The following is a 15,925-nucleotide window of genomic DNA, read 5'->3' on the forward strand; positions in this document are numbered from 1 at the left end:
TTATCTCAACTGGCTTGATCCCCACCCCCCCCCTGAGTTGTAGCTTTGATGAGACATGTCCCTATCTCCACCCGTACTATAATAAAGAAAATGCATTTCCTCAGCTTTGTCTGTGTTCTGTATCAAACCGTATAGTGTGTGCCGCACTATACACACACGCACGCACACACGCAGTTACACACACACACACACACACACACACACACACACACACACACACACACACACACACACACACACACACACACACACACACACACACACACACACACACACACACACACACACACACACACACACACTAATCCATGTTCTACCCTCCCCCAGTCCTTGCTGGCGGGATGATGGGTCATGTGTTGTCGTTCGGCCGCTCCCTGGTGAGGAGGAAGGTGGTGGATCTCAACAGTCTGGAGGACTCCAAGCTGTGCCGCTGCCTGGGTACCGTGGATCTCATCGCCCTGGGCGTGGGTAGCACCCTGGGTGCTGGGGTCTATGTTCTGGCTGGAGAGGTGGCCAAGGGAAACTCAGGCCCCAGCATTGTGGTCTCCTTCCTCATCGCTGCCCTGGCCTCTGTCATGGCGGGCCTCTGCTATGCTGAGTTTGGAGCCCGTGTGCCCAAGACTGGCTCAGCCTACCTGTACAGCTATGTAACAGTTGGAGAGCTGTGGGCCTTCATCACTGGCTGGAACCTCATCCTCTCCTATGTGATAGGTGAGTTTGTTATAGCGGTCTAAATATACTATACTGCCCGCATTAACTTTTATTTTGAAGTAAACATATACTATGCTGAGTTTGACTGCTAACGCAACATAAACATTTCTACTCTAACGGAACATTTCTACTCTATATTCCCCTCTCACAGGCACCTCCAGTGTGGCCAGGGCTTGGAGCGGGACTTTTGATGAGCTGATTGGAGGACACATTGAGACGTTCTGCAAGACCTACTTCAGCATGAACTCTCCAGGCCTGGCTCATTACCCAGACTTCTTTGCAGTCTGTCTCATTCTACTTCTGTCAGGTAAAGAATTGTAGCAACTGTGGCTAACTGAGCTCCTGTTTAGAACTCTACCTCTTTGTCCCAAATGGCACCCTATTCTCTTTGTAGTGCACTACTTTAGGGCCATAGGGCCCTGGTCAAAAGTAGTGCCCTATATAGGGAATAGGGTGCCATTTGGGATGCACACTACATCTGATCCCCTGACTGTCAGAACTGTATATCAACAGAAATTGGAATGGGTATTTTTTCCATATCAATGGGCATTCGTATAAGCAGCAATTATTTGGTCCACATTTTCAATGTAATAAGGAATGGCAGAACGTTGTTTGGTGAGTGGTAGTACTCACATGGTGGAGAGGCCCTCTTTCCCTGAAATTCTGCCTTGTCGGTGTCAGAGCTACCCAGGCAGTGCTCCTCTCTGTTCAGGAGAACTGACAAGCCCTCTGTAGCTACTGTTACACATTACACAGAAGCTTGACATGGCTACAGAGTTCAGCACTTTCAGAGGGACACTGTGTGTAGACGTCAACAAGACTTTTCTGTGAAACAATCAGAAACTGTTAAAAGTCATCATGTGTTTTAACTGCTGCTGAGCCAAAAACTCTCAAATGCAGTGATTGGATTACTCCAATGTTCCGGAAGGCAAACCTCCATAGCGATGCAATGTTTGCTGTTCTAAAGGTCTTAGATACTGAGAGTAGTTGTGTTAGTTTCCTAGGGTTAGGATATGATAATAATATACCTTTTGGTTTGGATCACCTGACAAAATGACCAGACATGTAATACTTAAACATCATCTCAGATCATAGGTGGTAGGTATTTAACAAGATGTAAGATAAATATTTCACCTTTCTTCAATACATGGGCTGGAGGTGTGTAACATTCTTCACATATCATGGACACTCATGTCTCAAACCCAGGGTTGGGTAGGTTATTTTCTAAATGCAATCCGTTACAGCTACATGTCCAAAATTGTAATCAGTAACGTTACTTTTGGATTACCCAAACTCTGCCATGTAATGTGATTACTTTCAGTTAATTTTGGATTACTTTCCCCTTAATATGCATGAGAAAAAGACAAAAAGGATCCATCAAACACATTTGGTGTGTCATCATAGTGGTCTCTGATCTGTGGTCAGACTCGCTCAGGTGGAACAAACTTAAACTTGTCAATGTATTTTTTCGCAAACATCCTTTCTGAATTTAAAAGTAATCAAAGAATTAATAATCTATTTTTCCAAAAGTATCTGTGATCTGATTACAATATTTTAGCTGGTGACGTAACTGATTACAGTTACAGGTTTTTTGTAATCGATTACATGTAGCTGATTACAAGTAATAATTTACTCCCCAACCCTGCACATGACACTGTATTTATTCAGTAAGTTGAGTCCCTGATGCGGAGTATGTTGGACTCTATATTCTTATTTGTTGTTTCCTCCCTCAGGCCTCCTGTCGTTTGGAGTGAAGGAGTCAGCCTGGGTGAACAAGGTCTTCACTGCTGTCAACGTGCTGGTGCTCTTGTTTGTCATCATCTCTGGCTTCGTGAAGGGAGACCCACTCAACTGGAAAATCTCTGAAGAAACTCTCATCAATGTCACCATTGTTAAACGGTAAGGATTGGAGGTGGGTCTCCTCATTTCACAAGATTTCTTATCGATGTGGCCTGTTTGGCTGCAGACCCTGGCACATGTATTCCAGAGTCAGCATGGGTTCATGGGTCCAACCCATGCTCTTATGACTCAAAATCTCTCCTACTTTCCTGTCTCCTCTTCACTGTCCTATCTCAATAAATGCAATATGCATGTACAGTGCTTTCAGAAAGTATTCAAACCCCTTGACTTTTCCACATTTTGTTGTGTTACAAAGTGGAATTGAAATTAATTTAATTGTATTTTTTTGTCAACGATCTACAAAATGGAAGCCAAAACTCTAACATTTGTAAAAAAAAAAAAATATATATATATGTATATGAAAAATAAACCACTAATATATCTTGATTACATAAGTATTCAACACCCTGAGCCAATACATGTTAGAATCACCTTTGGCAGTGATTACAGGCTGATTCTTTCTGGGTAAGGCTCTAAGAGCTTTCCACACCTGGATTGTGCAACATTTGGCCAATATTCTTTTCCAAAATTATTCAAGCTCTGTCAAATTGGCTGTTGATCATTGCTAGACAAAAATCTTCAGGTTATACCATAGATTTTCAAGCAGATTTAAATCAAAACTGTAACTCGGGCCCTCAGGAACATTCACTGTCTTCTTGGTAAGCCACTCCAGTGTAGATTTGACCTTGTGTTGAAGGTGAATTCATCTCCCAGTGTCTGGTGGAATGCAGACTGAACCAGGTTTTCCTCTAGGATTTTGCCTGTGATTAGCTCCATTCCATTATTTTTTTTATCTTTAAAAACTCCCCAGTCCTTAAAGATTACCCATAACATGATACTGCTACCAATATGTTTGAAAATATGGAAAGTGACACTCAGTAATGTGTTGTATTGGGTTTGTCTTTAACACGACACTTTGTATTCAGTATTAATTATTTAAATATTTTTATATTTAACCCTTATTTTACCAGGTAAGTTGACTGAGAACACATTCTCATTTACAGCAGCGACCTGGGAAATAGCTACAGTGGAGAGGAGGGGATAAGAATGAGACAATTGGAAGCTGGGGATGATTAGGTGGCCATGATGGTATGAGTGCCAGATTGGGAATTTAGCCAGGACAGCAGGGTTAACAGCCTTACTCTTATGATAAGTGCCATGGGATCTTTAGTGACCACAGAGAGTCAGGACATCCGTTTAACGTCACATCCGAAAGACGGCACCTTACACAGGGCAGTGTCCCCAATCACTGCGCTGGGGCATTATGATATTTGTTTTAGACCAGAGGAAAGAGTGCCTCCTACTGGCCCTCCAACACCACTTCCAGCAGCATCTGGTCTCCCGTCCAGGGACTGACCAGGACCAACCCTGCTTAGCTTCCTTCATTGGGATACTTTAGTGCCTTGTTGCAAAAAGGATGTATGTTTTGGAATGTTTATATTCTGTATAGGCTTCCTTCTTTTCACTCTGTCATTTAGGTTAGTATTGTGGAGTAACTACAATGTTGTTGATGCATCCTCAGTTTTCTCCTATTTCTCCTCTCCTATTTAGCCTATTAACTGTTTTAAAGGCATCATTGGCCTCATGGTGAAATCCCTGAGTGGTTTCCTTCCTCTCTGGGAACTGAGTTAGGAAGGACTCCTTTATCTTTTTAGTGACTGGGTGTATTTATGCACCATCCTAAGTGTAATTAATAACTTCACCTTTCTCAAAGGGACATTCAACGTCTGCTTTTTTAATGTTATTTTAACCCATCTACCAATAGGTGTCCTTTCCCTGGTCTTTGTGGTTGAATCTGTGTTTGAAATTCACTGCTTGACTGAGGGACCTTACAGATAAGTGGATGGTATAGGGTACAGAGATGAGGTAGTCATTCAAAAATCATGTTAAACACTATTATTGCACACAGAGTCCATGCAACATATTATGCAACTTTTTAAGCACATGTTTACCCCTGAACGTATTTAGGCTTGCCATAACAAAGGGGTTGAATACTTATTGACAAGACATTTCAGATTTTGTAAACATTTTGAAAAATATAATTCCACTGACATTATGAGGTATTGTGTGTAAGCCAGAAACAAAAAAATCTCAATTGAATCATTTTAAAATTGTAACAACAATTTAACAACAAAATGTGGAGAAAGTCCAGGGGTGTGAATACTTTCTGTAGGCACGCATCCTTTTATGCATTATAATAATCTATACTTGAATATGCTCACAATCAATCACCATATGTCCCACTGCTAATATTATGAACACTGAAATGTGTCAGTAACGTTTCAGTGTGCCCCTCTGTTTACCCCCCTTCTGTATTCCAGGAACCTGTCTGTGACTGCTAATGTGACCAGTGATTATGGTGCAGGGGGGTTCATGCCATTTGGCTTCAGTGGGACCCTGGCTGGAGCTGCCACCTGCTTCTATGCCTTTGTCGGATTTGACTGCATCGCAACAACAGGTGTGTCTTTTAAGACAATACCCAACATCAATGTAGATCATTCTATCTCAAAACATGCACTATCATGGATCAACAAGGTACCTGGTTTGCAGAGTCAAATAATCCCAGAGGTCAACCTAAACCACTGGGGGATCTGAATCTAAATTTGACCTGTATCTGTGTATGCGTGTGTACACCAGGTGAGGAGGTAAGGAACCCTCAAAAAGCCATTCCCATCGGCATCGTGGTGTCTCTGACGGTGTGCTTTCTGGCCTACTTCGGTGTGTCTGCTGCCCTCACCCTCATGATGCCCTACTACCTACTGGATGAGAAGAGCCCCTTGCCCATGGCCTTTGAATATGTGGGCTGGGGCCCAGCTAAATATCTGGTGGCTGTGGGGTCACTGTGTGCCCTGTCAACCAGGTAATGGACATTTCCTGTGCATGCTTGAATGTGATGCTATTCACAGGATGCTTACCGTGTAGCTTTCCGTTAGGTCAAATGTGATGAGACTCAATAAAGACAAAGTAATACATGGAATAACAGGTTTTTAATTGTTTTGGTATTTTAACTTGATTTCTCTGGGTTTCATTTGGGGAAAATTATTTTTAAAAGAGTTCAAACAAATCTATAACATTGAGTATTATTATCAAGGCAACTAGCCTATCCAGCCCAAAATAATGTGAAATCTACAATGACTGTCTATGTGTTGGATTGATTCTCATTGCTAATTGTCCTACTTGCCAAGCTGCGGTCATATTGTTTTGAGAGAACTGCCTGTCTTGATGTGCTATATCTCTGGGTTGATGATATTGGCTGTTTGACATGTTTCTGTCTTTCTTATCCTTTGGTTCACTGAGTTCCTTCCTGGGTCCTGGGCTTCCCACTATAGAGCCTCATACTGTAACACACATCACATCAATACATCAATCTCTGACAACTCTACTTAAGTAATTATTGTGCAATACAGTGTATTCGGAAAGTATTCAGACCGCTTCCCTTTTTCCACATTTTGTTACTTTACAGCCTTATTCTACTTTTTATTTTTTTATTTGACATGTTCTCATCAATCTACACACAATACCACAGGTTTCCTCCAGATGAGATGCTTGGCATTCAGGCCAAAGAGTTTAATCTGGGTTTTATCTGACCAGAGAATCTTGTTTCTCATGGTCTGAGAGTCTTTAGGTGCCTTTTGGCACACTCCTAGCGGGCTGTCATTTGCCTTTTACTGAGGAGTGGCTTCCGTCTGGCCACTCTCCCGTAAAGGCCTGATTGGTGGAGTACTGCAGAGATGGTTGTCCTTTTGGAAGGTTCTCCCATCTTCAAAGAGGATTTCTGGAGCTCTGCCAGAGTGACCATCGGGTTCTTGGTCACCTGCCTGAACAAGACCCTTCTCCCCCGATTGGTCAGTTTGGTCCAGGTGGCCAGCTCTAAGAAGAGTCTTGGTGGTTCTAAAGTTCTTCCATTTAAGAATGATGGAGGCCACTGTGTTCTTGGGGACCTTCAATGCTGCAAACATTTTTTAGTACCCTTCCCCAGATGTATGCCTCAACACAATCCTGTCTTGGAGCTCAACGGACAATTCCTGTGACCTCTGCTTGGTTTTGGCTCTGAAATCCACTGTCAACTGTGGGACCTTATATAGACCGGTGTGTGCCTTTCTAAATCATGTCCAATCAATTGAATTTACCACCGGTGTTCTCCAATCAAGTTGTAGGAACATCTCAAGGATGATCAATGGAAACAGGATGCACCTGAGATCAATTTTGAGTCTCATAGCAAAGGGTCTGTATACTTATGTAAATAAGGTATCTCTGATTTTTATTTTTAATACATTTGCAAACATATCTACAAACCTGTTTTCACGTTGTCATTATGGGGTATTGTGTGTAGATGGATGAGGGAAATGTCATCCATATTTGATCCATTTTAGAATAAGGCTGTAATATAACAACACGTGGAAAAAGTCAAGGGGTCTGAATACTTTCTGAATGCACTGTATAGTACTTGACAAAAACAGAATAATTTCACACCTTGATTACATTGGGATACGATCACAGATGCCTCTCTATTTATGCGTGGGAATATTTGGGAACAGATTTCTCTTTTTTTCTAATTTCCTGGTGATTTTATAGTCTTATGTCCAACAATTATTTGTATTTTTTTTGCTCTGAAAACTTGGGGGGGGGGGGGGGGGGGCATTAAGAGTATTTCCCATTAATACATCAATAACTCTCCTCTCCTCTGGGTCTTCTGGGTCCTCTGGGTCTTCCTTCAGGCCTTGTAAAGGCTGCAAAATAACACCTGAGCAATGTCCTATTTGCAATAACCTTCAGAGAGCTTCAGGAAAGGTGATACAGTGGGGATTCTGTCAGCAACAGTTGGAAGAATGGGGCCATAAGACAAGAAATACACTGTCTCTGTGATTATGCTCTTTATCTTTGGTGAAATTACTTTCCTGTGTGTAGTGTGTTTGTCCTTGTGCATAACGTGTTTGTCCTTGTGCATGTCTCTGCTGTTCCATGCAGTCTGCTGGGTTCCATTTTCCCTATGCCACGTGTAATCTATGCTATGGCAGAGGATGGGGTGCTTTTCAAAGCCTTAGCCCGAATCAATCCTAAGACGAAGACCCCGCTTATTGCCACAATGAGCTCCGGTGTAGTTGCAGGTGAGAGCTGGGGAAAGTGCTTTGACATCACTGCTGCTGAAACTGTATCCACCAATCAGCTGTGAAAGGATATTATGCAGATAAAATCATCCTTTCCCAAAAGGAGAGTAACAAGTCCGGTGACTTTGTCAAAATTCACCAAAATGTCCCCCCAACCCATGTTTTGACCAATCATAATTCACCAAAATGTCCCCCCAACCCATGTTTTGACCAATCATAATTCATCAAAACATCGGTTGAAGTTTCTATTCTATTTGGTCAGAGTTTTGTGGGCTTGGTACAGACGAACACTTTCACAGTTGTGCAGGTGTCCATTCCTTCTCAAAGTGTCTTGTGTTTGAACCCTGACCCCTCTCTCTCCTTAGCCTGTTGGGCTCCATGTTCCCTCTGCCCCGCATTCTCTTTGCCATGGCACGAGATGGCTTACTGTTCAAATTTCTTTCCCAAGTGAGTAAGCGCCAGTCGCCTGTGGCTGCCACCATGGCGGCGGGCACTACCGCGGGTAAGCTCCTGAGGAGGCCCTGTGTGGCATCTCGTCTGCTGTGGTTACGTTGTGTCATCGTTGGGTTAATTGCATCTGATTCTGCTGGTGATGAATGCATGCCAATGATGTGCTGCTGGTGGTGGAAGCATGATGGAAAATCCCTCTCACATCAATCAAACTCTCTTGATGGACTTGTCCCATCCATTCAGTTAGGCATAGTAGTAGGCCTACTTATCAGTAGAGCAGGGGTACACAGCTCCAGTCCTCTAGGCTTTTGAAGCCCTCTGTTGCTCCTAACTGATCAATTAATTTATCAGAGAAGCCACACAGCTGGTTACCCAACCAGACCTATTATTCTCTGATCAGAAGACAAAATCCAACCCTAGAGGACCAGAGTCGTGCTGTAGCTCTGCAGTCAGCAGACCTATAGAGGACCAGAGTCGTGCTGTAGCCCTACAGTCAGCAGACCTATAGAGGACCAGAATAGTGCTGTAGCCCTACAGTCAGCAGACCCATTTAATAGATGAAAGCTTCTCCAGGTACAGTATAGTCCATAGGTGTGTGTCTCTTCTCTGCTCACTGAGACTAGGGCTAAGGCTATAAGGTTATCAGGCTATAAGGTTAAAGGTTATCAGGCTATAAGGTTATCAGGCTATAAGGTTATCGGGCTATAAGGTTATCGGGCTTTAAGTGTATCATGTTATCAGGCTATAAGGTTATCAGGCTATAAGGTTAAGACATATAGTGCTGTCTGCAGGGTTTCTCCCAGTGAGATGGCTGACTGCAGGGTGCAGGGTTGAGGGACTTTGATGCCAGCAGGTGTTTTTTCTATATTTATTATGTAATATTTATTCATCCAGGAAGTCCCATTGAGGTCAGAATAACTATTTTACAAAGGGTGCTAAGTACATGTTAAGGTGGGAGTGGGTCTTGGGACGGGCACAGAGAGCAGCTGGTACCAGCGGGTAGACCCAGTAGAGTACACAGTGCCTGGTAGAGGAATAGTAGGGGTTGGGGTTTGTTGTGAGCAGCGCCTCCTGACATACCTCTGGTCTATGTTTGAACCATGCAGAGGTGATTAGTCCCTTACTGTGGTCAGGTGCTAAGATACAAGAGAGGGAGCTGAGCCAACTCCCCAGACTATCTCACACCAACTCCTCAGACTAGGTTGCCGTTTGCGATCCAGTCTTAGTTTTCATTTGAACCCTGAGAGAGTTTTTGGTTGAAGGCACCTGCATCATATACCCTAAACACCTGTGTCTGTGACTGTCTGTAATAGCAATCATGGACTGTGCGGTGCATCACCAAAACACTTTCTACTGTTCATTGGGACAATAGATTAGAAACCTGCTTTATTAATGACTGTGTAATTCTCTGTAATATGCTGTATAAAGATGTAATGAGGGGGGTTGTGGTTGTGTTGTATTTTGGTTCATTTAACTCTTAATGTAATCATTATTAGTCATGAATAAGTATGAACAATGAACGTTTGTATCTGACTTGTGTCTGTCTCATCCCCATTCCTCAGCAATCATGGCTTTCCTGTTTGACCTAAAAGCCTTAGTAGACATGATGTCTATTGGAACTCTCCTGGCCTACTCCCTTGTTGCTGCTTGTGTTCTCATTCTCAGGTGAGTGATGGTTGGACACATCCCCAGGGCTGTTGCAGCTATTAACCAAACTATTATGCTTACTTTCTATCTAATTAAAAACATATGTTCTCCAGTGGGTTAGTTGGTGGGAGCATGGTGCTGGAAACACCAACTTCGTGGGTGTGATTCCTACAAAGGCCAAATATACTAAATAGGTCATTCTTGAATTGCGTTAGCATTAGCGTCTTTCGACTTTGCAACCATAGTTGCACATAGTTTTACAAATAGTTGCACATTATACATGTTTTTGTCTATACTGAACTGTTTATTAGTTATGAAACACAATGCAAGTCATTCAAAACTTTACCTTAACGCATTGTTTAAAGTACTAAGGGCAAGCAAATTGTCTTGTCCCAGTAGTAATGAGAGTTTGGGGGATTTAAAGACTTCTATCTAACATTTTGAATGCTAGAAAATAAACAAAAGTATGTATTATATTGCATCGATCAATAACCAATAATAATAATACTGTAACCGTAAAAGCCTTGGTTTCATGCATGTTAACATTAGAAGCCTCCCCCATAAGTTTGCTTTATTCACTGCTTTAGCACATTCTGCCAACCCGGATGTCTTAGCTGTGTCTGAATCCTGGCTTAGGAAAACCACCAAAAATGTCCAATTTCCATCCATAAATATAACATTTTCCGCCAAGATAGAACTGCCAAAGGGGGCGCCGTTGCAGTCTACTGCAGAGATAGCCTGCAGAGTTCTCTCTTACTATCCAGGTCTGTACCAAAACAATTCGAGCTTCTACTTCTAAAAATGCACCTTTCCAGAAACAAGCCTCTCACTGTTGCCGCTTGCTATAGACCACCCTCTGCCCCCAGCTGTGCCCTGGACACAGTGAATTGATTCCCCCCATCTATCTTCTGAGCTCGTGCTGCTAGATGACCTAAACTGGGACATGCTTAACACCCCGGCCATCCTACAATCTAAGCTTGATGCCCTCAATCTCACACAAATTATCAATGAACCTACCAGGTACAACCACAAATCCGTAAACACGGGCACCCTCATAGATATCATTCTAACTAACTCACCCTCCAAATACACCTCTGCTGTTTTCAACCAAGATCTCAGTGATCACTGTCTCATTGCCTGCATCTGTAATGGGTCTGCGGTCAAACGACCACCGCTCATCACTGTCAAACGCTCCCTAAAACACTTCTACGAACAGGCCTTTATAATTGACCTGGCCGGGGTATCCTGGGATGACATTGACCTCATCCCGTCAGTAGAGGATGCTTGTGTCAGGGATTTCCTCTTCTTCCGAAGAGGAGAGGCGAAAAGGATAAGAGGACCAATATGCGGCGTGGTAAGTGTCCATGGTTCTTTTAATACGTAAATGTACACATGAACACTACAAAACAATAAACATGGAAAACCTAAACAGTCCTATCTGGTGCAAAGACAGAGACAGGAACAATCACCCACAAACACACAGTGAAACCCAGGCTACCTAAGTATGATTCTCAATCAGAGACAACTAATGACACCTGCCTCTGATTGAGAACCATACTAGGCCGAAACATAGAAATACCCCAAAACATAGAAAAACAAACATAGACTGCCCACCCAATTCACGCCCTGACCATACTAAATAAATACAAAACAAAGGAAATAAAGGTCAGAACGTGACAGCTTGGTTATTCTTTAAAAGTGCCTTCCTCCTTAAATAAGCATGCTCCATTCAAAAGAAATGTAGAACTAGGAATATATATAACCCTTGGTTCACTCCAGACCTGTCTGCCCTTGACCAGCACAAAAACATCCTGTGGGGTTCTGCATTAGCATCGAATAGCCCCCGTGATATGCAACTTTTTAGGGAAGTTAGGAACCAATATACACAGGCAGTTAGGAAAGCTAAGGCTAGCTTTTTCAATCAGAAATTTGCATCCTGTAGTACAAACTCAAAAAGGTTCTGGAACATTGTAAAGTCCATGGAGAATAAGAGCACCTCCTCCCAGCTGCACACTGCACTGAGGCTAGGAAACACTGTCACTACCGAAAAAATCCACAATAATTGATCATTTCAATAAGCATTTTTCTACGGCTGGCCATGCTTTCCACCTGGCTACCCCTGTGTTGTTATGTGTTAATAACATTTAGACTGCGTTACCCAGCAGGCTAGGCAGATGGTTAAGGAATGCCTTGCATGGCTAAACAGGGAGTTTTCTAGCTAGTATATATTCATTAAAAGTAGTTAAACCTACGCCCCGGTTTATCCTTATATAAGGAACAAACATAACATGGTGTCAGATTGGTAGTCACTATGACGAGACAGAGAAAAGGAAGGAGTAACTCTGCAAATTTCCGCGACGAAAATTAAATATTCTACCACAAGTCAAGTGACGTGAGTAGTCGAAGATGCTAGCTTACAAGAGCGAAGACAACGAGCTGCAGCGAGAGTGACAGCAGCGAGAGCGAGGACAACGAGCTGCAGCAGCGAGAGTGACAGCAGCGAGAGTGACAGCAGCGAGAGCGAGGACAACGAGCTGCAGCAGTGAGAGTGACAGCAGTGAGAGTGACAGCAACGAGAGTGACAGCAGCGAGAGCAAGGACAACGAGCTGCAGCAGTGAGAGTGACAGCAGTGAGAGTGACAGCAACGAGAGTGACAGCAGCGAGAGCGAGGACAACGAGCTGCAGCAGCGAGAGTGACAGCAGTGAGAGTGACAGCAACGAGAGTGACAGCAGCGAGAGCAAGGACAACGAGCTGCAGCAGTGAGAGTGACAGCAGTGAGAGTGACAGCAACCAGAGTGACAGCAGCGAGAGCGAGGACAACGAGCTGCAGCAGTGAGAGTGACAGCAGTGAGAGTGACAGCAACGAGAGTGACAGCAGCGAGAGCACGGACAACGAGCTGCAGCAGTGAGAGTGACAGCAGTGAGAGTGACAGCAACGAGAGTGACAGCAGCGAGAGCACGGACAACGAGCTGCAGCAGTGAGAGTGACAGCAGTGAGCGTGACAGCAACGAGAGTGACAGCAGCGAGAGCGAGGACAACAAGCTGCAGCAGTGAGAGTGACAGCAGTGAGAGTGACAGCAACGAGAGTGACAGCAGCGAGAGCACGGACAACGAGCTGCAGCAGTGAGAGTGACAGCAGTGAGAGTGACAGCAGCGAAAGCGAGGCTGCATTGGAATCGGTTGACGAGCAAGTTGACGAGCAACATACTGAATGAAGTAAGAGAAATTGACACTGTTCCTGTTCTCCGTCATGGATAGGCTTAGTCCTCCTACTCCTATGCAGTTACAAGTAATTTAGCAGACAATTGGAAACGTTTCAAGCAGAGATTCAATATCTACCTAGCAGCCAGTGGTGCAGGGGGAGATGATGACAAATTGAAAGCTTCCATTTTTCTGCAGGTTATTGGAGAGGATGCATTGGACATTTACAATAGCTTTCAGCAAGACGAGGCAAACTTGACATTGACTGTGCTAATGGATACATTTGAGGAGTACTGTGTACCAAGCCAGAACATCACGTTTGAGAGATACAAGTTTTTCTCTCATGATCAGAAACAGGGAGTCAGTTTTGACCAGTATTTGGCTGTGCTGAACACACTGAGCAAAACATGTGAATTTGAGAATCTGAAAGATTCACTAGTGAAAGACAGGATAGTCTGTGGCATACTTGATAATGGACTCAAGGAGAGATTGTTGCGTGAGAAAGATTTAACTTTGGATAAAGCAGTGAATATGTGTCGAGCAGCTGAAACCACCAGAGCACAAGCTAAAGAGCTGCGCAGGGAAGAGACGTCAGTGTATGTAATAACAAGAGAGGAGCAATACACACAACGCCTTACAAAACAAAAACAAGCAAAAGAGAGAAATCAAAACACTACATGTGGAAAATGTGGATTTATCCACAAGCCAAAAAAATGCCTATGGCAAATCATGTAACAACTGTGGGAAAAATAATCATTTCTCAAAATGCTGCAAAGCTGAGGCTACAAATCTGAGGCTACAAAGCTGAGGCTACAAAGCTGAGGCTACAAAGAAAAAGGTTCACAGTCAAGGAGGAGATTGAAGAATTCTTTGTTGATTCTGTGGAAATATGCAGTGCAGTAAAAGCTGAATGGATTGTGTCATTGACTGTGAATGAAACTATAATACCATTCAAGCTTGATACTGGAGCAGAGGTAAATCTGTTGTCGCTGGATGACTACAAAACACTGAAGGTGAAGAGCAAAATACACCCGGTGAAAATTAAGGTTACTGGTTATACTGGGGAGAACGTACCAGTCAAAGGTAGCTGCATAGTAACTTTACAGCACAAAGGAAAACAGTTCAGAGCACAGCTGCTGATTGTGGAAAAGCATGTACAGCCTATTCTAGGAATCAATGCATGTGAAAAGCTTAATTTGTTGAAAAGAGTGTATGTAGTGACATCACAGACTGAAAATGACCAAGAATCAATACTGGCTGAGTATGAGGATGTGTTTGAGGTTCTTGGATGTTTACCAGGAGAACACAAAATATGTACTGATGACAAAATTACTCCAGTTGTGCATGCATGCAGAAAAGTTCCATTTGCACTGAGGAAAAAGCTCAAAGAGGAACTTGGATGCATGGAAAAGATGGACGTCATCACAAAAATGGATGAATCTACAGACTGGGTAAGCTCACTGGTTATTGTGGTGAAAAAGAACGGCGATCTGAGGATATGTCTAGACACGAGAGATCTCAACAAAGCAATCAAGAGAGAGCATTTCAAGTTGCCAACCAGAGAAGAGATAATGTCGCAGTTTGCTGGAGTAAAGTGGTTCAGTAAGCTTGATGCGTCATTCTGGCAAATGAAGGCAAATGAAGCTATGAAGCTAGATGATGCAAGCTCAAGGCTATGCACATTCAACACATCTGAGGGCAGGTACAGATTTCTTCGTCTACCATATGGGATTCTCTCAGCGCCAGAGGTCTACCACAAGACAATCCACATGATCTTCGAGCACATTCCAGGAGTAGAGACTATGATGGATGACATCATCGTCTGGGGGTCCACAAAAGAAGAACACGATGCGAGAGTGAGACAAGTGCTGGACCTGACACGGAATGTCAACCTAAAACTAAACAAGGACAAATGCGAGTTTGGTGTGAAAACACTTACCTTCGTGGGAGATGTACTTTCTGAGGACGGAGTCAAACCAGACCCGAGGAAAACATCAGCCATCAACAACATGGAGCGCTCGAAGAACAAGGACGATGTGAGGCGCTTCATGGGCATGATCCCCTACCTTGCAAAGTTCATACCTCAACTGTCAGCACAGTCCACTCCAATCAGATGTCTTCTGGAACAGAAAAATTTATGGGAATGGTCCCATGAACTGGAAAACTGCTTCAAAAACCTAAAGAAGACAATCACAGAAGAGCCAGTGCTCAGGTTCTATGATCCAGAGAAAAGCAGGATTAAAAAAGAAGGATTTCTCCAGACGCGTCACGGTTTGGCCTGGGAGCAGTTCTTCTGCAACAGCATCATGACACATGGCAACCCGTCGCTTATGCGTCCAGAGCCTTGACAGGCGCAGAGACAAGGTATGCACAAATAGAGAAAGAACTACTGGCAAACACATACTGTATGCCTGAATGATTGTCCAATGAGAATACAGAGAATGTTGAACAGACTGCAAAAGTATGATGTGAAGATGATCTATACCCCGGGAAAGTTCATGTTCGCCGCCGACACTCTTTCTCGAGCAGTCGACAAGAAGGAGAGCTTCGACACACAGAAAAACACTGAGATTCAGGCCTACATCGACATGATCGTAGCATCTCTTCCTGTGTCTTCTGAGAGAATGGAGCAGATCAAAAGAGAGACCGCAGCTGACCAAACAGTGACACAGTTGAAAGAAACAACACTGATAGGATGGCCCGCACAGAAAAACAACTGTCCAAGGAGAATACAGGATTACTGGATGTGCAGAGCAGAACTCACCGTTGTGGATGACATAGTGTTCAAAGGCAAGAAGATTGTCATTCCCATGACACTACGCAAAGAAATGCTACAGAAAATACATGAGGGCCACTTGGGTGAGGAAAAATGCTAACGACGAGCACGAGAAGTAATGTACTGGCCA

At 43.5% G+C, this 15,925-nt stretch overlaps 1 protein-coding gene across 3 annotated transcripts in view; it reads left to right on the forward strand.

Moving 5' to 3' along the window:
* Positions 1-15,925, forward strand: part of slc7a2 (solute carrier family 7 member 2) — a 67,071-nt gene that overhangs the window by 38,667 nt on the left and 12,479 nt on the right. For 2 of the 3 annotated variants that reach the window (XM_065018466.1, XM_029659387.2), the window contains exons 2-8: positions 328-711; positions 863-1,018; positions 2,445-2,610; positions 4,932-5,068; positions 5,248-5,470; positions 7,579-7,718; positions 9,731-9,833. In XM_065018466.1, the coding sequence (XP_064874538.1) occupies positions 342-711; positions 863-1,018; positions 2,445-2,610; positions 4,932-5,068; positions 5,248-5,470; positions 7,579-7,718; positions 9,731-9,833 (1,295 nt within the window). In that variant the 5' untranslated portion in view covers positions 328-341. Of the gene's footprint in view, positions 1-327; positions 712-862; positions 1,019-2,444; positions 2,611-4,931; positions 5,069-5,247; positions 5,471-7,578; positions 7,719-8,083; positions 8,221-9,730; positions 9,834-15,925 lie in introns of all 3 variants that reach the window. The other variant, XM_029659388.2, reaches the window with a different exon arrangement.

This window comes from Oncorhynchus nerka, linkage group LG5 (assembly GCF_034236695.1).
Source record: "Oncorhynchus nerka isolate Pitt River linkage group LG5, Oner_Uvic_2.0, whole genome shotgun sequence".
NCBI lineage: Eukaryota > Metazoa > Chordata > Actinopteri > Salmoniformes > Salmonidae > Oncorhynchus > Oncorhynchus nerka.